Genomic DNA, 26920 nt, shown 5'->3' with positions numbered 1-26920 from the left:
TATTTAGACACTAGACATTTATTTGCAGATTGAATGAAAGTGGAATGTAAAGAGGTCAGACTTTGATTGGCTAGATGGAATATATGTTGAGTCTGATTGGCTGAAGAGGATATACTAAAAATATATATGTGAAACTGAAAAGTTTTAAAACATGCAAAACTGTGTAACTATTGGCATATTCATAGTCCGATATTAGAGATTTGTTTAATTATCATTGAAAAGTAATAATTATGAATTTTTTTCTTTGCAATTTATAGTGGCCCAATGGTGACCTTTCACCCTGTGTGTAGCTAAATGGAGGAGCGGGATCGCAGTCGCTCACCATCTCGCAGGACCAGCAGAGTAGAGCAGGTGGTGGGACGCTGGCTTCGCCGCTCCAGAGAGTCCATCAGCCGGTACTATTTTTTAATCTGAGAAAGATTGTGTGAACGTATTTTTTTGTGTGTGTTTGAAAAGCATCACCCTCTCTCTGTCTGTACATAGAGAGCGTGTGCTAGAAGATGGGCAGGTTGCCGACAATGACTCCCATGAGCAGAGGAGCTGTCCAATTAGAGTCACTTTTAAGATCCCACTTGACCCCACCCTTAACTCCCATGGCTTTACCATCTCAACACACACTCCACCCCAGGTGCTGGAGGTGACAGAAGGTACATTACACACACAAAAACATTTATCAGCTCAAATCAGGGTTCTACACTGACAATAAAAAAATATATAGTGTAGGAACTATTTTCATTCCAAAATTGTAGAATTAATTACACAAAATCACATACATTTGAATTAAAATGAAATTGTGTTTTCTTGTAAAACCTACTCCAAAAATCTTTGTTCTATTTTCAACTTTGAACATTTTTTTTACAGTTTGATAAGGTTTTTTCACAGTCAGTTGTTAATTAAGTGTTATAAGAATTATATTATTTATTTTGGCATCCTTTTCTTTTCATGGAATGTAAGCACTGAAGTTAAGTACTCGATCTTAGCCAGGTGGCCTTGATTGCCTTCAGAGTTTATCTGACACACTTCCAAATTAGCTTCCAGCAGTTACAGTAGTAACAGGCAGGGTACCATTAGCCATACAGTTCTGGAGATTATCTATATATTAGACTTTATTTTGGAATAACCCCACAGTGGGAAATTGCTCATCCTATGAACTTCACGAATATGTCTCTATCATAATATGAAGGGAATGACAAGGTCTGTTGAGGCATTCTGTGGCACAGGTCTTAGGCAGCACTCTAAACAGTCTGAAACAGTGGAGATAAAGCCTTGCTGAGATTGTTACATTTTGATTATACAGCATACAAGCCCTTCGTGAAAATCAATAGAACAGCTACATTAGCTACAAAACAAGCGTCCATTACTGCAAAAAGGATACTGCGGTAATATATTTATTTTTCAAATACAGTTGAGTCAAATCAATTAAATTAGCAAAAAGTATCATATCAAAGGAAAAGTAAAAAAAAAAAAAAGTATTTTCACTATAAAAATATTTTGAAGTGCTTTTTTTTCAGATGAATCTATTAGTGTATATTTATATGATATATCCATTATATAGTTTGTAACACTTTGAAATAATGTTTAATTTGTCAACGTCATTTAAAAATATTGGTTAACATAAACTTAGACAGTTGAATAATACCTCATTGTTAGTTCATGTTAGTATATTAATCTTAAAATAATGTTCAATATTTCAACATTAATGTCAACTTTTACTAATATATTTTTAAGAGCAAAAGTTGTATCTTTCAATGGTAGTTAATGCACTGTAAACAAACATACATTTTTATTAATGGGACGGTTCACCCAAAAAGAAAAATTCTGTCTTTAATTACTCACTCTCATGTTGTTCCAAACCCATAAGACCTTTGTTAATCTTTGGAACACAAATTAAGATAATTTGATGGAATCTGTGAGCTCTCTGACCCTCCATAGACAGCAACGATATTACCATGATCAATGCTAAGGAGCTGAAAATAGACTGCGCCATAGACCAATTAAAACCTGGTTTAAAGTTTTTTCTCTGTTATTTAAAGAGCGTACACACTGCTTATTAAACACAAAAATATCTTAATTTGTGTTTTGATGATGAACGAAGGTCTTAATGGGTTTGGAACAATATGAGGGTGAGTAATTAACGACAGAATTTTCATTTTTGTGTGAAATTCCCTTTAAGAAATGAGACCTTACTGTAAAGTGTTAAATCTTTTATTTTTAATAGGGAAGAAATCTGATTCAGTTATACAGAGTTTTAAATGTTCCTCGAACATAAGTTTGATCATTGAGAGGTGACCCATCAGCTATTTGCAAGCATAGCCTGCATGTACAGCAAAATGTTGGCTAACTTGCTTGGCACATGGAGTTGTGTCTACAGGAAACCCTACTATTGGAATGGCCGGAGCCATCTGGTTATCCCACGGCCAAATAACTAGTAACACAGCCAGTAATGAGGACAACATAAATACTCGTTCTCAAACATTCCTATAGCCCTGTCAAATGACAGTGGTAATTGAATTCTAAATATTTTTTTTACATTGATTGGCAGCTACAGTATCATACTATGTTTGTCTGTTTTTATACTGTAGGTGGGCCTGCTGATGGAAAGCTTGTCCCTGGTGACCAACTTTTTAAAATAAACAATGTTGCCGTTGATGATCTATCTACAGAGCAGGCTGCTGAAATCATCAGGTATGTTGCAGGTGTAAGTGTTTACGTGAAACTAAAAGATTAGCTATATCCGGCTGCCCAGTTGTCCAGTTTTACCTAATATTTAAGTAACTTTTCATGTGGCCAAATTTATAATAAATTGGTATCTTCAGAACATGGTGAAACATGGTGATCAAGTGACCCGAGCTGCATCTGTACCACTAATTCTGCCATACTCTTTTCAATTTATTTACAGAGAATGCCAGAACACCATAGTACTGACTGTCCTAAGAAATACTGCGGTAAGTGTACGTGCTCACAGTTAGAGTCTCACTCACTCACTCACTCACTCCCTCTCTCTCTCTCTCTCTCTCTCTCTCTCTCTCTCTCTCTCTCTCTCTCACAAACACACACACACACACACACACACTGTTATGTCTGAATGAGGCATGGCAACAGGATGTGGTGTTGTGCTGCATTATAGCAGCAGGCAGAAATGATGACCAAAAGTGTTTTTATAATAATCAGGCCCAAAGGAAATCTGTGTCCACAGAGCTCAGCAGAAAGCTCACAAAATTTCTGCAGAATTTAAAGTGCCTGGAAGTGCACATCTCTCATCTCTTATTTGTTCATTTATTTTGTTTAACATTATTATCTTTCCAGCTTTCAGTAACCCTATTAAACACATTTTTATCATATATGCATCTATTCGGCAGAATTCTGTAGATATACACATCTATTATATACATATATTCAGCAGAACTTCCCTGTTAAAAAGATGCATGTGCAAGATCAATCTCAATCTCAATCTGGGAGATGGGGACCTACAGAGGGTGGGGGTAGGAGAAAAAACACATAAAATGTATTTTAACAGTGAAAAATAAAAAATGTATATAATGTTTAGTGGAAGAAAAATACATTCCCACATCCTTGCAACAATATATATATATATATATATATATATATATATATATATATATATATATATATATATATATATATATATATATATATATATATATATATATATATATATATATATTACCATGGTAGTTTGGATATGGTAATCATTCAGGAACATGAAAAAACATCCCAAGAAATTATCTGATATTATTCCTGCAGCATGGTACTACCAAAGTACCTTTTTTGTAAGGGTCGTAAATAGGATAAACAGACAGTTTGGTCAGTTTGGGCATTTTTTGACATTTCCCTGTTTACTTTATTTCTTAGTGACAGAATGTCACAGTCAATGCAGAGACATTTTTTCCATGCCAATGCAATTCTGCAATGAATGCTTAAATAATATGTCATTGACAAATCAGACATCTCCATAATTATGCCATTTGTCATTATGGATGTGCTATAGGGGCCAAAATCATCCTTTATAACTCCAGAGAAGAGAGCCAAGCTAAGGTCAAACCCAGTTAAAGTGAGGTTTGCAGAGGAGGTGGTGTTCAATGGTCACTCACAGGTTTGACACGTTCTGTTCATTCATGCTGTTAATAATGGAATATTCACATGTGCTTATTAACAAAAACAAGATAAAGAGAGAGTGATAAAGAAAATGAAAGCGAAAATAAGAACAAAAGATGCAGGACAATAGACAGGCATTGAGAGGAAGAGCATTTGGCAGTCTACCCAGTCAAAACCTCAGTAAATTATTTATCAGTAATTTATTAATTATTCAACTAACCATTAATTATTATCTTTGTATAGCTGAGCTGACATGGTTTATAGTATAGTTGCAGTTTATATAGGTGGTGGGATTTATCATAATTAATATTTATGAAATAGTACCATAAAGAAATAGTCCACCTAAAACTATCTTTGAATGTTTCTTCAGGTGGATTGACATGAGGATGTTCATTTTCCTCAACCCAAGATATTTTTAATTAACATCTAATTAAACAAGCCCATTATCAAGCACACCCCATGACTAAGGCAGTGATAAAACTGTTTATCTTTTATGTATGCAGCTTTTAGAGTTTGGCTTGACTAGAAATGTTTTAACACTGGCAGGTGTTTTATAATACAGCATATTTGCTACCATTACTATTCAGTATTTTACATATATTATCATTTTTGTAAAAAAAAAAAATTTCTTTAAAAATATTGACTTTGGATGCTATATACAAACCAAAAATGATTCAGACTCCAGATATATTTTTTTATATTTGTTTACTAGTGGATGCAGGACACTACAGTCATGGCCAAAAGTTTTGGCAGTGACATACATTTTTGCAAAGTTTTGCAAAGTTTGCTGCTTCAGTATTTTTAGATTATTTTTACACGTATTTCTATGGTATACTGGAAAACAATGATAAGCATATCATAAGTTTTAAAGGCTTTTTTTGGCCAAAAAATAAATAATGAGTTAATATTTACACTGTAGACATTTGTTCTTCATAACCTCTGCAATTCGCTCTGGCATGCTGGATGGCGTTCCATTCTTGTCTTATTAGTTCTCAGAGTTGATCACAGTTTGTGGGCTTCTGCTTGTCCACTCGCCTTTTGAGGACTGACCACAGGTTCTCTATGGGATTGAGATACAGGGAGTTGTCTGGCCATGGTTCCAAAATTTCAATGTAATGATCCCCGAGCCACTTTTTTATCACTCTTGCTTTGTTACATGGTGCTCCATCATGTTGGAAAATGCACAGATCATCACCAAACTGCTCATGGATCATTGGAAGAAGTCGCTCTTGCAGAATGTTTTGATACCATTCTTTAGTCATGGCAGTATTTTTGGGCAGAATTATGAGAGAGCCCACTCCCTTGGTTGAAAAGCAACCCCACACATGGATGATCTCAGGATGCTACACTGTTGGCACAACACAGGACTCATAGCGTTCACCTTTTCTCCTCCGAACAATCAATTTTCCAGATTTCCCAAACTGTCAGAAGTAGCTTCAACAGAGAAAATAACTGTGCACCAATCTTCTGCTGTCCAATTCTTATACTTCCAGCAGAAGTACTTTCTTGGAGAGAAATGGCTTCTTTGCTGCCATTCTTGACACCAGGCCGTTGTCCAAAAGTCTTGGCATCACTGTGCATGCAGATGCTCTCACACCAACCTGCTGCCATTCCCGAGCAAGCTCTGCACTGCTGGTGACACGATTCTGTAGCTGACTCTTCATGAGGAGACGTACTAGTGCTTGCTGGACACTCTGGGATGTCCCAAAACTTCTTCACTGCAGTTGAACCTCTCTCCTTGAAGTTCTCGATGATCCGGTAAATAGTTCTTCCAGTTGCAATATTCTTTGTAGCAATTTCCTTGCATGTGAGGCCATTTTGATGCTTTTTTTTTTTTGGCCAATAATGCTTTTAGCAATTATTAATATGCATTTGATCACTCTACACAAAACTAGAAAGAATGTGAATGAACACCACAACAGCTTAAGCAGCAAACTTTACAAAAGCCATGACTGTATAGTTAATTTATGTAATTGAGGATAGCAAAATAAAATAAACTGTGACATATCATATGAAGGTATTTTTGGTGCAAACAAAGTCACAAGCAAAAGTTGCAAACTTGTATTTTTTTGTTCTCTCCCACAAACAGGACACAACAGTTACTTCTTCTCAAATCCTTCAGTGCAGGTGCACAAATACTGTTCTATGAATCACAAATCAAGAAACTCATAATGCTCACATGTTTTACTACTATTGCTGCAGTAAATATGGTGCAAAACACAATCACACACCTGGATCAAAAATGTTAGTCACAGGTGAATTTTGTACATCCGCAAAACAGTATGTGAATTCTTGCAATGAGATTTATACACTTGTAGAATGTAAATATAATATATATTTATATATAAAAAAAAATCTTAAATGCTTTTTCTATCACATACACATAGCGACAATGGCTTGAGTCTCAAACCAAGTTTCGCGCACTCTCCCTTTTTCACCACATATCTGTGTGAAATGTGGTGCAAAAGTGATTTGTGCATCTGTATTGTGCAACAATATTCTTTATAGTTCTTTGTTTTTTTATGTTCAAGTTTGTGGATCTTATCATCTGCAAAGTCGGGTGTATTTTGGAGCCAACGTGACGGTGATTACATCAGCTGGTAAGTTAAGTTATATACAGTAGTTATCCGAATCAATAAGGCAATTAATCAGGGACGCATAATAATTCTACACTGCCTTTTAATTGACATATCCCGCAGGTTATGTCAGACATACGTAACATAACAGCGAGCTAACGTGAAAATAGTAAAGAAAAATGAGTTTAGAAACGCTGCTGTTATGTACATCTTTTGTATTTTATTTTCAGGTTTTAGTCTATTGGTCATTTCATCTTCAACAGAGGTGGATAGGAGTCTTTTCTTGTGATTGCATCGTAGTGGTACTAACAAAAGATGAGTAAGGTGCCACCAGCTACTTTATTAGCCAAGTTAACCACTGGTTACTGCTCTTCACTAACTAATAGAATGGAACGAACAATATATCAATGTCGTCACACTCTAAAGACAAAGGAGACAGACGTTAGATCAAAGCTAGGACAGTTTATTGGAAGGATGGGAATATCTGGCAAATGAGAGATGAATGGCTGTCCAGGGAAAAGCCACAGGCACACTCAAGAGCCACCTAATGAAGAAAGAGAGTTGGTTATCCAAAGTATCCACTTGACGACATTGAGAGAATCCTCCAAGAGGTAAGAGAAATCAGGTTTAGTCCACACAGTTATTCTAGGTAACACAGATGAGACCGGACAGTGTCTTGGGGTTTGTGGCTGGCTTTTGTAGGGAGTGCGTGTTGAGTGACAGGTGCTGCAAATTAAAAGTCAGGTGATTGTTATCGGGGATAATTGGTTGTGAAAGCAGGAGGACCTGGCAAATCCGTGACACTACTCCCCCCTCCCGGAAGGCTCATCCACAGGGTGGATCTGGAGACTGGGGAGGCCATGGCGGAACTGGAGACTCGGGAGGCCATGGCGGAACTGGCTCCGAGGCCGTGGCTCCAACCCTAGCCTCGCACTCTATGGCTGGATCTCTATTGAACCCCCCAAAAAAAATAATACTTGGGAAAACTTATGGGGTTGGACTCAGGGCCAGGAGCAGACACTGGAGCGAGCTCTGGGGCTGGAGCCGACCCTGGAGCGAGCTGGGGTTCAGGAAGCCTCCCTGGGCTCGTCGGAGAATCAGTAGCCCTCCGTGGAATCAAATGCAGAAATGTTAATTCATGTGTTCATGACCTCAAGGTTAGATTATTGTAATGCTTTATTGGGTGGTTGTTCTGCACGCTTAATAAACAAACTCCAGCTGGTCCAAAATGCAGCAGCTAGAGTTCTTACTAGCAACAACAAGTATGACCATATTAGCCCAGTTCTGTCAACACTGCACTGGTTCCGTGTCAAACATTGTATAGATTTTAAAATCTTGCAAATCACCTATTATGCCCTGAATGGTTTAGAACCTCAGTATTTGGGTGAGATCGTATCGCATTATAGTCCTCCACGTCTGCTACAATCTCAAAACTCTGACTATATAATATACCTAGTATCCCAAATAATCTACCTAACAGTGTTCGATAGGCAGACACACTTTGTCAGTTTAAATCTAGATTAAAAACCCATCTCTTTAACCTGGTTTTCACATAACACACTAACACATATCTATAATTCAAATCTGTTAAAGATTGTAAGGCTGCATTAATTAGGTCAACCAGAACCAGGCACATTTCCCATAACACCCAATGTACTTGTTACATCATTAGAAGAATGGCATCTACGCTAATATTAGTTTGTTTTTTTATTATTCTGAGGTCACCGTAGCCACCAGATCCAGTCAGTATCCAGATCAGATGGTTACTGAAGTCACCCGGATCCAGTATATACCAGCCCAGATGGTGGATCAGCACCTAGAGAAGACCTCGACAGCCCTGAATATCAGGGACAACTAGATGAGCCCATGGGAACCAGTCAAGTCCTCTGCACAATCTAACTTTGTTGCAACCTAAAATTAAACTGCTGGTTTTGAGAACGGCACTCTATTTTCTTGTTCAATACTGTAAAGCTGCTTTGACATTTGAACACTGCATTGTAAAAAGTGCTATATAAGTCTATATTAGTCTGAAATTTGGGGTAAATTCTTATTAAAAACACTTATTTTAAATATTTTTCTGTGTGTGTGTGCTTGCAGGTTCATTCTGAGAATCCACCCACCAAATGCCATAAAGAGTGACAGATCAGATGGAATTCAGGAAAGAGGGTGCAAAGAAAAAGCATCAGCCTGAACCCCCTGTGGTGTTTCTCATCAGAGAGCTTGTCAGCTTTGCCATAATTACAGAAATTGAACACAACAATACAAACACATTTTTACTGTATTTTATGTAAAGCTTGTTTTGCCATGCTACAGATACAAAGTCCCCAGGGGACTGTGGTGATGCCTTTTTTCAGCTAGTGCATGCTAGAGATGAAGTTTTGTTATTTGAAATTGTTCAACAATTAAAAAGAATATTATAAAACAAATGCTAACGAGTTATTGTGATTTTTATGGGGTTAGGGTTGTAAAAAAAAATATGGTACACAGTGATGAACAACAACTGGATTGTTGTATACAGGTAAAAAATGAAAACAAACTGAACAGTTCTAATACTGTCAATACAGTAATAATACATCTAACTACTGTAAAATTTACAGCAATCTCTTTACGGTGTAGTTTAGGCAGTTTAATGAGCAGGAGGAAAAATTAAATAATAAAACAAATGTTCATTAGCTGCGGGCATCTTCCAGAGCTGACAGCAGCAAATACCAATAAAGGTACATTTTCTGTCTTTTCCTGAAAAGACTCAGTTATAATGTACATTTGTTAATAATTTATATTAACAAATATTTTAAACCATCTTATGACACTCTCATAATAATCTATTTAATGAACAAGTTAATCAATCTTTTATAAAGCCTCTTTGTAGGTTGAAGCAGGGATGGGCAAACTTGGTACTGGAGGGCCACTGTCCTGCAGATTAGCTTTAACCCTAATCAAACACACCTCTACCAATTAACTTAATTAGGATTACTAGAAAGCAACAGGTAGGCGAGTTTGATATGTGGTGCGAAAGGGAAATTGTGCCAAACTTGTCATTCGCTAGCCAAACACAGGTTTAAGACTCGTAGCAGCAGATTCAAGCCGCTGTCATTATGTACTTGTGTTTGTGCTAGAAAAGCATCCAAATATATAAATATATTTGTGTGTGTCTAAGAAAACATTCCAAAAGTGTGCAAATCTCATTGCAAGGATTCACATACTGATTTGTGGATGTACAAAATTTGTCCATTGAGAAGGTGTAACTATTGTGTTTGTGGAAGAGAAAATAAGTTAAAAGTTTGCAACAAAAAGTCTTTGACTTCAAATTTACTGATACGTGGCTATTCTCTACAAATACATATTCTGCTGTCATAGAGGCTCAGTTGCTTTGCATCAAAAATACCTTCATATATAATACCCAAATACAACTGATAAACAATTTGGACCAAAAATGATTCAGAGACTTTCACCTGACCATGTTTTGCTTAAGTGTTTTTCTTTAATTGCTAATGCAATTTTTTACACCACAGACTGAACAATTTTTAGCATTGCTTGGTAATTGGTTGACCTAAATTGGTATAATCTAATTGTGCACTTAAATTTAACAGCTGACAGCTATTCAACCTAATTAATTTGTGAAACAGTCTAACAGAAGGATGGCATTATCAAGATTAATTTGTTCTGACACAGTTCGTCTGTGTTCTTGTCACATTTTATTACCGTTTTCTAAACTATAGCTAATAAACGGTGATAATGTGAGAAATGTTGAAGGTGTCTGAGTAAATATTGGTTTGACTGTATATTGACCTCTGACCTCCAGGGTAACTCTCTGCTGTTCCTGCCCAATGTTCTGAAAGTCTATCTGGAAAATGGCCAAACAAAGGCTTTCAAGTTTGAATCTAAAACCACTGTTAAGGTACCGTAGATATATTTACTAAAGTCTGATGTGTTCATTTTTCAGTCAGCATTAATTATATCGCATATTTTGTCATCCATTTATATTGTAATCCAAATAATAAAATAAGCAAAAAGTACATGATCATGGTAATAATTTAGTGTCATTACCATTTTATACCATGACTGTACCATGGTACCATAACATTGCCCTAAAAGGGTGGTCTTATGTGTTGCGCATTAATTTCCTCTATATAATTTCACATGTTATCACCAGGACATAGTAATGACTCTGAAGGAGAAACTCTCAATCACCCGTATCGAACACTTCTCTCTGGTGCTGGAACAACAGTACAGTATCAGCAAACTGTATCTACTGCATGAAGAAGAGATTATTCAAAAGGTACACACACAAACATAGTAAAGGTACACACGAAAATGCACACAAGTAATTCATTATTAATACTTATCTTGTTCCAAACCTGTGGGACTTCCTCTGTTCTATGGAACAATAACAACAAAAAACAAAGAATATCCTGGCCACTAACCACCACTTTTAATAATAAATGTAATAAGTATGTGGGCTGTCAAGAACTAAATTGATGAAAATAGTCCAAAAATCTTTTAGTGAGTGTGAATTTCATACAGGAAGCCGTCACATTAACCAGAAATCCTTCTTTCTAATTTTATGGTGCTGTTTTGACATTTAATTTCCTCACTGACTTTTCTTACACAGAAAATAGTATATTCTTTAGGTGACATTTTATTTTTAAGGACCAATTTTCACTATTAACTAGCTTGCATATTATTAGCATATTGGCTGTTTATTACTACTTATAAAGCATGTCAATGCCTTATACTGTATGATCATATTTATATCCCTTAATCCTACCCCTTACCTAAGCTTAACTACTTTACTAACTATTAATAAGCAGCAAATTAATAGTTAACAGAGGTAAAAGTCATATTTAATAGTTAGTTAATAGGGAGTATCATATATCTAATAATACTATGTATGCGTGTGACAGGTGGTTGCAAAGAAGGAGACTCAGGACTACAGGTGTCTGTTCCGTGTCTGCTTTCTACCTCGAGACTTTAAGAGCATGCTCAAAGAAGATCCTGTGGCCTTTGAGTATCTATACTTACAGGTGCGTGTTTGTATTTGGTTGTATATGAAGAACAGTTAATTTGCGAAAAATGGAGGACATCTCAGGACATCCACGATGTTGAGAAGTCTCTTTCTTCATCAGAACAGATTCTGTGAAATTTAGAGTAAAAGAGTTCAAACAGCTGATCATAATAATCCACACAACTCCATCAAATAGTCCATCAATGAACGTCTTGTGCAGGTAAAATCTGAATGTTGTTAAAAAAGAATCCTTCATTTAGATGTTTTTAAAATCAAACCATTGCTTTTGTCAAGTCCTCTGTCAATAGTACTGCTTTGTGATTTGAAAAAATCATCTAGTCTGAATCAGGTGAGAAATATGTACCTTTTACAAGTGAAAAAAATATTATATATATATATATATATATATATATATATATATATATATATATATATATATATACACAATGGTTTGATAATAACATAATATAATGGATTTGCTCATTGCAAAGATATATTTTTTTATCACAAAACGGTAATTGTTGGACTGAAGTTGTGTTACTTTTTTACCCAACTCTCATTGGGAGAGCAAGTGATGTAATGCTACATTTTCAGTAAATTGTCATTTTTGGGACAACTGTTCCTGTAAAATAAAAAAAAAATAGAAATGTTTTTTGTTTGCATACTCCTCAGCTGTGAGCTAATTGTAACAAAGCCTGAATTTGAAAATCATAAAGCAAATATTGTTTTTAGGTTTAATCGGTAATCATATTGCTAGGGCTGCCCCTCTCGTAGTCACTAAACATTTGACAACGAGAAGCTTATAGTCGACAAAAATTTTATTAATTGGTTAGTAGCAAAAAACATGGTTTGTGTCCGTGAGAATCGGTAACGTCTTGTCCTTAAAGTAATTACAGTATATCAGGCATGAAATCCAAAGGATCACTTTTTCATTGACCTCAAATATGGATTATCATTTGAAAGTAAAACATGTAGGTAGTAGCAATTTATCAACATTGACTAAATGTGGAGAATTAGGTACATATCGAAATTTTTGTGTGGAATGTGGTAGTTATCAGTGTGCCTACTGCATGACGTTGCGGCACCAAGCAATCACTGACTTTTTTTTTTTTTTTTGTTAACAGTGGAAACAATATATGCCATAGTTTTTGCTCATACAGATAAGAGTAATACATCATTTGAAACTGTAAATGGTCTGTTTTTTGTGTACACTCACAATATCAACAAAATGTGCTTTTGTAAAATAAAGCAAAAAATTTACCAAAACTTAGCGTTTAGACTGCTTGCCTCACAGATGTGATAAATACATCTAGAAGCTTAAAATGTCTACCTTTAAATGAAACAATTCAAATCTAAAACAGAAACTCTGTGATTATGTAATCCGTAAGAAAGGTGCATTTCTCTTTAAAGATGCAAAGTCAGTTTCATCAAAAGCCAACCTAATTTTTGCAGTCAACACTACTCATAAACAGTAATTTATTGATAAATCATTAAAATATCTTGCTATTTTTTTCCAGACGCATTCATAGTCATCACTCTTGCCTTGCTTTGCGGCAAGCTTTATGTGGATGCTTGAATGCATTTTACTTATATTTAAGTAATTAAAATAATATAAATGTGTGATTAGCAGACTGATGGCTTAAATTAACAACTATTAGTCAACTACAAAAGTCTCTAATCTCTGCTCCAATAATTACTTTTATTATAAAACAGTAGAAGTCTGTGGTATGTCCCTATTTAGACACATCTGAATAAGTGTGTGTGTGTTTGCGTGTGTGTGTGTGTGTGTGTGTGTGTGTGTGTGTGTGTGTGTGTGTGTGTGTGTGTGTGTGTGTTTGCGTGTGTGTGTGTGTGTGTGTGTTTGTGTGTGTGTATGTGTGTGTGTGTTTGTATAGAGTGTGAGTGATGTATTGCAGGAAAGGTTTGCAGTGGAGATGAAATGTAATACAGCTCTCAGACTAGCTGCTCTACATGTACAGGAAAAACTAGCCGGCAGTGGACAATCTCTTAAAACACCACTGAAGGCCATCATGTGAGTACACACACACTAACACTTTGTCATACATATCCATAAGAAAGCTTGCTGCTACATTAGTTGTTCCCCTTAGTTAATACACTACTATTAAAAATCAGAGGTCAGTAAGACTTTTTTCAAATAAATGAATACTCATTCATATATACTTATTAATTAATACTAACTTAAGTATATATGTGTCCTGGGACCACTAAACCAGTCATCAGTCACAAGTGTAATTTTTTTTATTAAATAAGCTTTCCATTGATGCTTTTTCTATTAGGAGAGGAAAATATTTAGCCAAGATACAACTATTTGAAAATCTGGAATCTGATGGTGCAGACAGCATCTAAATACCAGAAAAATTTGCTTTAAAGTTGTCCAAATGAAGTCCATAGCAATGCATATTACTAATTTCCAAGTAGGAAATTGACAAAATATCTTCATGGAACATGATCTTTTCTTAATATCCTAATGATTTTGGGCATAAAAGTAAAATGGATCATTTTGACCCATACAAGTATTTTTGGCTATTGCTACAAATATACCCGTGTAATTTAAGACTAGTTTTGTGGTCCAGGGTCACATATTAATATTTGATGAAAATGTATGTGTGTGTAATACTATTCTACACTGTCTGTACTATTTCTGTCTGAAGGAAGGAGTGGGGTATTGAAAGCTTTGTATCCCACACCTTACTGCGAAACATGAGAGAAAAGGACTTGAAGAAAGCGATCAGTTACCACATGAAAAAGATTTTGTCACAGGAGCCCAAACAAAAGGTTTGTGTGGAAGAATTTAAATCATTTACATTATATACAGTAAAACTCTAAAATTAAAAATGTATAAAAAAGTTCCAATATGTACCAGTAATGATTTTAAACTGTATGTTGATACATGCCATGTTACTGAATGCTACTAAATTTGGGAACAGTACCTTGGGTTTTTACTTTAAAAGAATATCATGTTTTGTGTGAAAGGTTTTAGATTGATTCTCTTGGTATTCTTTGTTAGTGAATTACAGTATGATGTGCATTCACAATATTTTCAATATGTGGGATGTTTTCAAAGGTGATCTCAGTGGATCAAGCTAGACTGAACTTCTTGAATGAGATGTCTGAAGTCAAGTCCTATGGAGGAAAGGCTTTAAGTGCCACTATGATGGTGAGAATTGCATTCTGAGTCTTAATAGCCACTTTCAGAAATGAAATCCATTGAACTGCAGTAAACATTTTGTCTGTAAATGTACCCTACCTGCATTTACACATGTAATGGCTTTACATCTTTCATCCAGATCACACACTCACAAAATGGCATTAAAAATGTCAGAAAAGACAGACCTAACCTGAACAAAATACATACATGCATACATACATAACTCACTGACAACAAATTATTTGAATGGGATACTTTGTATTTTTTTCTGACTGTACATGTGAGAAAATATTTAAAGGGGGGGTGAAATGCTCGTTTTCACTCAATATCCTGTTAATCTTGAGTACCTATAGAGTAGTACTGCATCCTTCATAACTCCAAAAAGTCTTTAGTTTTATTATATTCATAAGAGAAAGATAGTCTGTACCGATTTTTCCCGGAAAAACACGAGCGCCTAGAGGTGTGACGTGTGGGCGGAGCTAAAGAATCACGAGCGCGAATAGGCTTTTGCGTCGAGAGCGTTTGGAAGCTGTGACATTACCCAGAGCCGTTGAAAAACATATTTAACGGCTCTGACATTGCCTTGAGGAAAAAAACATCATCCAAAATAAACCATGGCTTACAGTCAGATTCAGCCGTTTATTTATGATCTAGGATCAGATCCCAAGGCTGAAACTGAACGAAATCAGCAGCAGCAACGACTCGCTCCGAGCAGGGCTCGAACCCGGGTCTCCGATGGGAGGCGGACGCACTAACAAGGAGGCAGAGATATTTGAAGCAGTTTTACTCACCGTCTGCGGTTCCAACACATGATCGTGACCCTTTTTCGTTGGGATTGCATCATCCTTAAGAAATCCGTCGTCAAACTGGGCCTTGTTTGTAAAACAAGCATCTTCGAAATGCAGGGAACAAACACAAACACTTGCACAACTCCGTTGATGCTCTGTAAAAATAAACTCCATCCACTGGTCCCTTAATGCTGTTTTTTCTTTGGTAATCTGTGCAGGGTTGTCTTGCCAAGGCAACCAAAACACTCCTCCTTTTGTGACATTTCGCGACGCTCTCGCACTGATCAGTGATTGTCTGTGCACAGCCTCTCAGTGCTCTGCTATACGGGAGCGCGCGCTCTTCCGGGAGAAGTGCCCTCAGGACCCATATAAGGAAATTCCGCTCCATCTAACGTCACACAGAGCCATACTTGACAAAAACTTTCCGAAACTTGTGACAAACCGGAAGGAGTATTTTTGGAACAGAAATACTCCTTCAAACGTACAACTTAATTTTTGAAACTTTGTCCATGTTTAGCATGGGAATCCAACTCTTTAACAGTGTAAAAAACTCAGTATGCATGAAATAGCATTTCACCCCCCCCCCCCTTTAAAACCTAGCATTAAAAAAATGTGACCCTGGACCACAAAACCAGTCTTATGTCACTGGGGTACAGTATATTTTAGCAATACCCCAAAAAATCATTGTATTGGTCAAAATTATAAATTTTTCTTTCATGCCAAAAATTATTACAATATTGAGTAAAGATCATGTTCCATGAAGACGTTCCATGAAGACATTTTGTAAATTTCTTAGCATAAATATATAAAAATTTAATTTTTGATCAGTAATATGCATTAAGAACTTCATTTGGACAACTTTAAGGGCGATTTTCTCAGTATTTAGATATTTTTACACCCTCAAATTCCAGATTTTCAAATAGTTGTATCTCGGCTAAATATTGTCCGATCCTAACCAACCATACATCAATGGAAAGCTTATTTATTCTGAAATAAATATACATTTCTAAAAATGTACACTTAAGACTGGTTTTGTGATCTAAGGTCACAAATATGTATGTTTGCAAGGCATAACAATGCAAGTTAAGGATCAGTAAATGTGAGACTTTTCATTGTATTGAGCCATTTGCTTTCCATAGAAATGTGTCATACCTTTCTGTTTTATGTACTTCAGACAGACTGCATGTCTAGGTAAAGCAAGGAACTGAAGATGTACTGTACTGAAAATCCTTTTGGTTTATCCCCACCCATCCATTTTTCCCTGCTGTCCATTACTCCACATATCACAGTCTTTGCGTATCACCCTTCTTTCACTCTCTGTCTCACGCTCTCTCTATTTACTAGCTGCAGGACAGAGAGTCAACGGTGAGTTTGTTGGTGGGAGCTCAGTATGGGGTGAGTCAGGTGATCAACCACAAGCTGAGCATCATGACCACACTAACTGAATTCAGCTGCATTACCAAAGTGGAACTATTACCTGAGTCTGACAGAGTTAGTCTGGTCAAGATCTACCTGCAGGATATAAAGGTATATAATATACAATACACGCTTGTACTTTCATCTACATATATGTAATCCTGGACCACAAAAGTTTATGAATTTGGGATTTTCCTTAGTTGTCAGTTATAATCATACAATTAAAAGAAATAAACATTTGAAATATATCAGTCTGTGTGTAATGAATGGATACAATATACAATTTTCACTTTTTGAATGGAATTAATGAAATAAATATACTTTTTGATGATATTAGACTGTTTTTTTGCTCCAGGGTCACATATGTACACTCAGTATAATACTTTTATTGTTCTCTATGCTCTGTCTTTATTTTGACACTTTCCCTGTCAGCCAATTACCTTGCTTATGGAGTCAGTGGCAGCTAAAGATTTATCGTGTCTTGTTGCTGGATACTGCAAACTGCTTGTGGACCCCCAGGTCTGTGTGTTCCCCTGGTCAACTAATACAAAGAGCCACCGCATATCAGCAGAGGAGGGTATGCAACCCATTTGTCTGTTTAGCTTAATTCTTTGGTCTAGCAAAGTTATACTATATACTATACACCATATACTTTATATCTAAGGATTTGTGGAAAAATGTGACAATTTTCACAGTGTGATTTTATCTGTGCTTCTGCCGTTGTGTATAGGTTATGTGTCACACTGTGGCAGTGACTCTGACGACTCAGACACAGATGTGGATGCTCTTCTTGCTCATTTTGCTAGCACTGCCAAAAGCAACAACACAGCGGTTAAACCCAGGGATAAGCTACCAGGAGAAACCGAAAAAGCGCAAAGTTACATGGAAAAAGATGAAGAGGTAGAGAAGGAAGGAAGCAAAGAAGAGGAGGTGGTTGAGAAGAAGGAAACGGAGGAGGACAAAGAAACCATCCATGAATCTATATATGGTTATTATGGAAACACAGTAGAAAGAGACATGGAGAGAGTGGGCACAGAAAGGAAGGAAGACAAAGAGCAAGAGAAAAAGCCTCAACAACCTCAGTGTGTCATCATTGTCGATGACCCATCATCTGAATCATCTGATTTATACCAAACTGAGTCACATTTCATGACCAGCATGTCCAGTGACTCTATAGATGCCCTAGAGGATGACGACCTCATGACCTACTTTTCTACCAGACGCCCATGCCATTTACCACTGAAAGACTCTTACTGCTGTGAAGATCGCTATTCACCGTCACCATCACTACAGCAACTACACAGCAAAGATTCTCATTCCCAAAGTGACATGTGCTCTGCTGATTCCCATTGTGAGCCTGATATTGACCAATTCTTTTGCTTTCCTGCACTCTCAAATATTGCTGAATGTCTACCTAGTCCCCCTGCAGCCAGTGAAGAGGAGGATTATGAGGAATTGGGAACAGAGAATGAAAAACATCAAAAGGGGTCACCTGCAAAATGTCCTGGGAGCAGCCTACCTACTTCTGGAGACTATGTGTTCACATTTGAACAAGGAGACACCAGACATTATTACAATATCTGCTCCAATGTTACCCCTGACAGTGCCCGGAGCCTTCCACGACCTCTCTCTCCTCCAGGTCCTGTGGAAACACAACCAGATCAGGAAAGAGAGGAAGTGAATCAGACAGAAACAGTGCCAATCTTTCAACCCCCACCAGGGTTTGGAGATAGCAGTTCAGAGGATGAGTTCTTTGATGCGCAGGAAAGATTCATGTCTCCTGAAGAACCCTCCTCAACTGCCATGACAAGAGGTATGACATTGGGGAGATTCACCATGAAATTAAGAGTTTGGTTCCAAAACGCAATAAATCAATTTTGATTAATTTGAGTCAAAATGTGTTTTCTTTACCTAGAATGTGTCAAGATGACAACCATTATTTTCTGTTTCAATCTTTCACATAGCATCTTTAGGTTATAATAACATAAAAAATTCAAATCCAGATTTTGATTTTCAAATATTTATTATAAAATTTTATAATTTTTTTTCCAAAATTTCTCAAAATGCAATAAATCGAGTAAATCAATATGAAAGTTATTTTTCATGTTGAAACAGATGAAAATACACAACATAGTAAGTTGATCCACATATGACAGGCTCTGAATTTCGTCAATACTAATCTTACATACAGGCTCTGGACTAAAAATACATTCATCAGTCATCACTTCCAAAATTAATTCAACGGGCCATCTTGTTAATGCTATAAATGTATTACAGTACATTTCATCATGAACAAGAACACGAACAACAACATCACATTAGACCACAGAAATCCCAAAATGACATTTCCCTTACATTCAACTTCCAAAAGTGCATTCATCTTTGCCATGTTACATTCTTTCAGTTGACTAGTGCTATGTGCTGTATCAACAAAAACATAAATGACATTAATAAAAACACTAACACTGACAAGCTACGCAATATCGCGTTCATAATCAAATGCGATTCATCTAATGAACGCGATATAACGTAGCTTGTCAGTGATCTATGGCAATGTGTATTAAATGCATCGGAATAATTTCCATCTGAAAGCACGTGATGGAGATTTACTGGTACTATTGATCACAGAATCGGCTTTACTGACGAGATGCACATGGCAATCACATACGATTTATCGTGCAGCCCTTTTTTGTTGATCACAAAGTACAAAATATATGAGGAAGACTAGAATGTGTTCAAAGTGTCTAGATTGCGTGGAATGGTGCACTGTGATTGGTTGTTACTGTTTACAGTGTATGGAATGGTGCGCTGTGACTGGTTGAGAGGATATATTGCATTCTGCAACAAAAGGGAGACTGGCCGTTGCCGCAGTTTGGAAAAAAAGGGAGAAAAGATGACTTAATAACTGTGTGAAATTAAACATTTATTTCTCAATACCAACCAGATACAATACTGATTTTGGCAGAAACTCCATTTTTTTATTGTGTTTTGGAACAAAACTCTTCAAATGTTCTCAAAATGTTTCTATGACATGTTGTAAAAGTTACAGAAGTAAGTGAAATTTTGTTCTCTGTTCCCATCACAAAAAATTGTGTGTAGATTTGCTAAGAAATACTTACCATATATATTTGCTGATATTTCTCTTCACAGAAAATTCTGCAGAATCAAGCACCATATTACAGACACTAAACCTGAGGGGGATTGGCATCTTTGCAAGTGAACAAGAGGCAGTGGATCTAGAGAGGAAAGAAAAGGAAGAAGGAAACATGGTTACTCAAGTTGGATCATCATATTTCAACAAAAGATCCAAAAAGCGTCGCTCATTCATGGAAACAAATTACACATCCCTGGTATCATTCCCAGAACAGGATAATTTAGGTAACAGCTATGGAAATAGCATCCCAAAATATGGATCTATGTCATTGAACCAAGGTGCTGGCCGAATGGCATGTTTTGATGGTGGATGCTCAGATCAAGGTCCATGTCCTACAGTCTTATCCCTAACTGATTCTGAAGGAGAACCAGCGCCACTGGAATCCAAACCCATCAGCCCATCCAAAGTCAATGGATCAGGACTACATAATCCTACTGATACACACTCAAACAAAGCATATCAACGGAAACAGCAACTTATAGAGATGGAACCAGATTCCATGGAGTTCAAATCAGTCACTGAACTAATGTCTACTATATCACCAACTATAGTAGCAGTACGCTCCCAAATAGACCTACAGGATGAAGAAAACCCCAGTAACCATAGAGATGATCCAGAGGAAGGTGCAGTGGAAGGTCTAGTTGAGAGACTGTTTGGAGGTCACTTGTTCTTTGATATGTCTAGAGGACAGTGTGATAGCAGTGTTTTATTTGATGAAAGAGATGATCAGGTAACTAAACAAATGGAAGATTTTTTCCAAGGCACTTCAGTGACTCAAAAGAGCAGGTCTCTACCAAGACTAGGCCAGATATCCCCATCAAGTTTACCCTACTTGCATGTCCCAAGCATATCTTACACCACAAGCCCTGATATAGCCAGAGATGACAATACTGTGCATCTACAATTTGGGATGGGAAAGCACTCAGTGGAGCCAATAGAGAGAAACAGAAGTCAAAGTATGTCTGCATCTTTTGGTAACGGCGCACCGCATTGCCCATCAAGGCACTTATTTTTCCAGCGAGTCAAAGGGCCAGAATCTGATGAAACTGAAGATACTTGTGACCCTTCACACCAATCTTCTAGTGTACCATCTTATGAACCAGCCCAAAGATTCCTTCGCACACCCTGTTCATCCGGCATCCTTGGGCGACTCTCTGCCTCAACATTGCGGGGAAAGATCCAGAACCTTCCCCTCTACTTATCACGTTCCCAGGAAATGTTAAATCCCAATTCTAACGGCAGTGGCAGTGATGAGCCTGTTAGAAGACTTTCAGAAACACAGCTACAAACAAATGAAGTTGAAGTAGCAGAAGAAGCAACTGAGGATGTAACGTTGAATGAAGGTTCTCCTGAGGTAACAGAGGTAAAAGTGGTTACCATAGTATCTGAAGAGGTCACTGAGGTTATTGAGGAGTTAAGAGAGGTCAGCCACACTAGTGCTAAAGCATGTGGGCAGCAGAAAACCAAAACTGACCCTAAAGAGTTTTCTGTAAAAGCCATATCCCCGTTGTGCTCCAAAGCAGGCAACTCTCTCCAAGTCAGCCCAACATCTGTAGTGGTTACTACACAGAACCTAAACAGACCCTGGGGGGTGGTAACGTCTAGTGGGTTACAAGGATGTAGCCACCCTCCTTCAAGCACAACTGCCCATAACTTCACTTCTAGTTGTGGGGTTTTTGCAAACTGCAAGTCCCAACCTACCATAACCCAACCGCAATCCTTGCCTAGCCCAAATCTACATGAGAAACCAGACCTTAGCTGCAGCTCGGTACTGGCTATGGGGTGTGACACTGTAATGGAGGGTGCTCAAACACCTTTAGAGGCCTGCCATACAGTATACACCAACTGTTTCACTGGAGTTCTTGACAGCGCCAGTTTCGATGATGAACTCACCGTGTATGAGTTTTCTCGCAGAACGAGCCAGGGTGAAACAGGGGATGCTGTTCTGATATCTGTCCCTCCTTCCTCGCTCTCTGCATCCCCTGCATCTTTCTCTCCATCTTCTCCATTGCCCTTGTTCCCTCATCTAATACTGCCTGCTTCTTCATCTACAGAGCTCAGTCCCCTTCTGTCTCCATTGGATGCCCCTGACTGCTTCCTTTCAGACCTTCATGAAGATACTATCACTTCACTGTTAACTCGTCGATATCCCCTTCCACCAACAGGATTCCTTTCTTTGCAAAGGGATGTGGATACCCTCTTAAGTGTTCTTGCTGGTGCTATGAAGAACCAAGATGGGATCCATGAGCACCCCAGGGATAACTGTGTGGCTCACTTTTCAGAGAACAAAAGGCGATTACATGCAGAGGCTCGGGGGCTTTTAGCAGGATGCCAACACGTGGTCAGGGTTGGGCAGACGCCAGAGGAAACACTTAAGTCATTGTCTGAAAGCTTCCGCTCACTGGTACAGCTGACAAGTGTGTGCTTATGTTTCTCTAGCTGCCAGCGATGCAGGGAGCGCCATGCCCAAGCACTTACAGGACTAGCAAGTGTTGCAAAAACTTATCAGGACTTTGCTCGGGCAGCAGAGCTAGTGGGAAGTGCTACAGAAAGAAAAACTTGTCATGATCTCAGTATTAAACTCCTGGCTCGCCAATGCACTGCACTAACAACTTCAGTCTTCTGCCTCACCCAGCTCTTTCGCACTCTCACTGCCCTTTGACCTTTGAAGAGTTACACTGAGTAGTTTTTTTTTCCCTCCCAACCGCAAGAAACTAGTCAAATTAACTCAAATGTTTTTCAAATAGAACTGTTGAGATCTATAACAATAATACTGATGCAGTGTCCAAAGGTAGTGGCATACTCACACACATACAGACACTGAAACATAAAACCTGCCATTTAAATGTTTTGAATGGATTAACCTACGATGACAAGTGAACTGTGAACAGAATTCCTAAACAGGGTACTAAACAGCTTGTTTTACAGTATTTGCTTATTGGGTTTAAGTATTTAGTATTGAATGTAAATCTAAACCATAACTGACTTTGTACTATGTTTGTCCGTAACTTATTCTGCTTCATGAGGAAAACATAGACAGGGATATTGCGTAATGTATTTTTCAACATTCTCTGCTCTCATTCGTTCCCTCTTGCTTGCTTTCTCACTACTGTTCTCACCAATTTTATGCACGTACAGTATATTCTCTTCTCTCTGCTATACCTAGTGTCTATTAGAGAATGTTATAAAAGTTTCTGCAGTAATCACCTGAGTTAATAATGTTTACTAAATACAAGCAATAGTTTACTTGGGTTGCCAGTAATGTTACTATGTGTTCCTTTAGAAGAATAAACCAAAGCCTACAGATGAATGATTTTGCTGTGAATGTAGATTCATTCACAATACTTTATATTAAATTTTGCACATGCTTTACAGTTATAACTTCAAGAAGGGAGATTTATTTGGATCATTAGATTATTTTATGGAAAAACAGAATCATTTTTTTTTTTATTCCTCACTGATAAGTTTTTCCTTTTCAGTCATTCCTCCCTCTCCAGTTCTCCCAAAACAGCACTCACATAATCTTAGGCCCTGTCCACACGAACACAATTATTTTTAAAACTGTAGCTTTTTTTTACGTGTTTTGTCCACGTGTTCGTCCACACACAAACGGAGCACCACTTCACTGAAATGGAAAATTTTTGAAAACACCTGCAGGGTGAAGATTTTCAAAAACTCCCGTTGCACTGTTATTGTGTAGACACCGAAACCAGCCTTTTTGGCTTGCGACGTCGGAGCCAGCGCTGTTATCTCCGCCTACTGGGAACTTTTTCAGGATTTTGATTGGCCAACATGGCTTTACGGTTTCGATTATATTGCCACATGTTGGCTTGGAATGCTCTTGACAGTGCATCATAGCATGCATTTTCCGTTTTTCTTATGGACAGAGATTTTTTTAAATGGAAGAAGGAAAAACTCAGTTTGTAAAAATACCCGTGTACGTGTGTACATGGCCTTACAATGATCAAATTATTCTAGAAAATGTTTGAAAACTGACAGAAGTGGAAAATTACAAATTTGAGTGTGACAGAATATTAAATGGATAAATTAAATGCAAAGTACTTTACCCACCAGTACATCTGTCTGAATACCAAAAAGCTGCCATGCACTCTCTTCCTATAAAGCAGGGGTGCCCAATCCATGTTCCTGGAGATCTACCTTCCTGCAGAGTTTGCCTCCAACCCTGATCAAAGGAACTGGACCTACACTTGATAATTGCAGACAGGTGTGTTTGGTCAGGGTTGGAACTGAACTCTGGAGGAAGGTATATCCCCAGGAACAGAGTTGGACACACCTGCTATAAGGCATGCTATAAGCCATAGACATACTGTATACCTTGGAAATAGTGGGCTGCATGTAAAAAAATGAATGCATGATTGAAAGAATGACCAGCGAGAGAATGAATGGTTAAAGTAATGAAAAATGGCTTTGTAATGCAGTATTCACCCCATTAAAGTGACATCTAAATGACTGGAGAATGTATGTTTTATTAATAAGACTTCACTTATCTTCCATAAGTACCAATACATTTTAACAGCCTTTGCATCAACTCTGCCTACCAGTCAATATTTTTTTAATGTTGCACTGACTATTATGGGACAGTGGATTTATCACTGACACCTAAATAAGTGGGTTTTGCTCAGGCAGATGAACACAAGGTTGAAGGGGTGGTGTTTAAAAGGACCAAATGACTGAATAAAGTCCTGCATGCAATGCCTGAGAGAAGTCTGTCATTTTCACCGGAAGGTCCAATTATGACATTTTATTTAAACATTACTGGTTCAATAAAAAAGATAAAGAAAAAGAAAGAAAGAAAAGAAACATAGTCACAGATTACTTGTTCACAGATTATAACAAAATTAATTTTGAAAATAGATTTGAGGCAGCCCAGCACCATGTGAATCAAGTTTTATTAGGTTAGTAATGTTGAGTCTTCATTTTAATCTTTTTTTTTTTTTTTCAAACATACTATTAATTTCTAAGAATACCGTAATAATATCACACATACAATTTTAATGGAGTTGGAGAATAGGTTTTAAAGCATTTTCATTGGCTGTCTGCAATGTATGGATGTAGAATCAAAATAACCATTGTTTTTTCAGTTAAGTCTTTAGAGCTCCTTGGTCACAGATTTATTTAATTTATTATTATTATTGTCATTGTTGTTGTTGTTTTAACAGATGAGTTTTTTTTTTTTTTTTTACACATTTGACATCAAAAAAACGTAAATGTGTGTTTCTGCAACTACTGGTACTTTTGACTATCTAAAAGTAAAAAAATAATCAACTTGTGAATTTTTTAATTTCTACAAAAATGTAATATATTTTAATAGATTTTTTTAATTTTGTGCAGTTTTGTAAATACTGACATTAAAAAATTATACTGTGTACAAAATAGAAGATTTCATGGTTTTCCCAATGCCATGTAAAATTTAGACAGTAATGCAGTTAGTAAGTCGTTTCCACTAAACATGACATATTAAGCTTTTCATGACAAATGTTGCAATTTCAATGTGTAAATCATCTCAACTAAATTGTTCAAATATTTTTTTGCAAATACAATAATGAAAATATTAATAAATAGCAGAGCTGTGGTAATGACATCTTGTGTCGGTAAGGACCCAATTTTAAAGTGCCATGAAATAAAAAACAGGCTACTGTATGTAGAGAACAACAGTAAAAGTAAATAGCAATATTTGAATATCTGAATATTTGTAATTTAATATACCGTAAACCTTGAACTTGTCTCTACCGCAACACAAGTTCTTTACCACAACACCTATATTGCCGTGGTACAATATTGTATTAGTTTTTTTATTTATTTTGTTTTTTATTAGTTTTGACCCTTAGCATCTCTATATACATGAATTAAACAGTAATATACTTTTATTTTTAAAATGTACTTCAAAGTACATAATTACTAAGATGTATGGTAAGGACACACAATGAACAATGACACAGAAAAGATTATATTTATTTACCTTGTATTTTTGGGATCTTGTGAGTAAGTTAGGTGGGCCAATCTGTCAGCAATATGCTCACATGCTAATTTCTGTTTCCATAGAAACAAGACTTGATAAAATGTCATAATATATATTAAAAAATGTCATCGTTGCGGTAAGGACTCAAAAGTATGGGACAGGCACATTTAGTTGAAAAAATAAGTAAATAATAATAATAATAAAATAAGATGCTGTAAATAAATATGTATATCAAACAATTCCATTTGAAATAATGTAAAATTGTAATTCAATTAGCTTGTTTTAGTTGTGGGACATTAACAAAAATAGTGTTTGGACCTATATATAGTCTATATAATAGTTAATAGTTTTTAATAAATCTTAATAGTTTTATATTAATTAAAATTAATCAATAATTATGCTTTTGTCATGTTTTTGGTGTGTAATGACGCTGCGAATATACTTATAAAGCAACATATGATCAATTTGATGTTGCTAAAAGGAACATTATTTTGTGTAATTTGGTGTAATACATTGTGTTTATGCGATATTTGGCTTGAACTGTTCTAGAACAGTGTTATTAATACAACTTAACCAGTGATTTCTAGTTGTGTCCTCTTTTGGAAAGTTAAACAAAGTATTTTCGATTTCACAATGAAACAGCGTCTCCACAACATGGGGGCTGCAGCAACAATCCTACAGCAAGAATAAAAGTTACGCCTTCTTTACGTAAACGT

At 36.7% G+C, this 26920-nt stretch overlaps 1 protein-coding gene across 2 annotated transcripts in view; it reads left to right on the top strand.

Moving 5' to 3' along the window:
• Window positions 1-24694, top strand: part of frmpd1a (FERM and PDZ domain containing 1a) — a 36445-nt gene extending 11751 nt beyond the window's left edge. For both annotated transcript variants that reach the window (XM_026204043.1, XM_026204041.1), the window contains 15 exons: window positions 258-395; window positions 484-647; window positions 2583-2685; window positions 2900-2945; window positions 4010-4114; window positions 10495-10590; window positions 10846-10971; window positions 11597-11716; window positions 13593-13729; window positions 14370-14493; window positions 14783-14875; window positions 16999-17181; window positions 17503-17647; window positions 17801-18883; window positions 20221-24694. In XM_026204043.1, the coding sequence (XP_026059828.1) occupies window positions 295-395; window positions 484-647; window positions 2583-2685; window positions 2900-2945; window positions 4010-4114; window positions 10495-10590; window positions 10846-10971; window positions 11597-11716; window positions 13593-13729; window positions 14370-14493; window positions 14783-14875; window positions 16999-17181; window positions 17503-17647; window positions 17801-18883; window positions 20221-22886 (5292 nt within the window). In that variant the 5' untranslated portion in view covers window positions 258-294 and the 3' untranslated portion in view covers window positions 22887-24694. The remainder of the gene's footprint in view (window positions 1-257; window positions 396-483; window positions 648-2582; window positions 2686-2899; window positions 2946-4009; window positions 4115-10494; window positions 10591-10845; window positions 10972-11596; window positions 11717-13592; window positions 13730-14369; window positions 14494-14782; window positions 14876-16998; window positions 17182-17502; window positions 17648-17800; window positions 18884-20220) is intronic.
• The last annotated feature ends 2226 nt before the right edge of the window (window positions 24695-26920 follow it).

This window comes from Carassius auratus, chromosome 26 (assembly GCF_003368295.1).
Source record: "Carassius auratus strain Wakin chromosome 26, ASM336829v1, whole genome shotgun sequence".
Lineage (NCBI taxonomy): Eukaryota > Metazoa > Chordata > Actinopteri > Cypriniformes > Cyprinidae > Carassius > Carassius auratus.
This window is presented reverse-complemented; position numbering and strand designations above follow the sequence as displayed.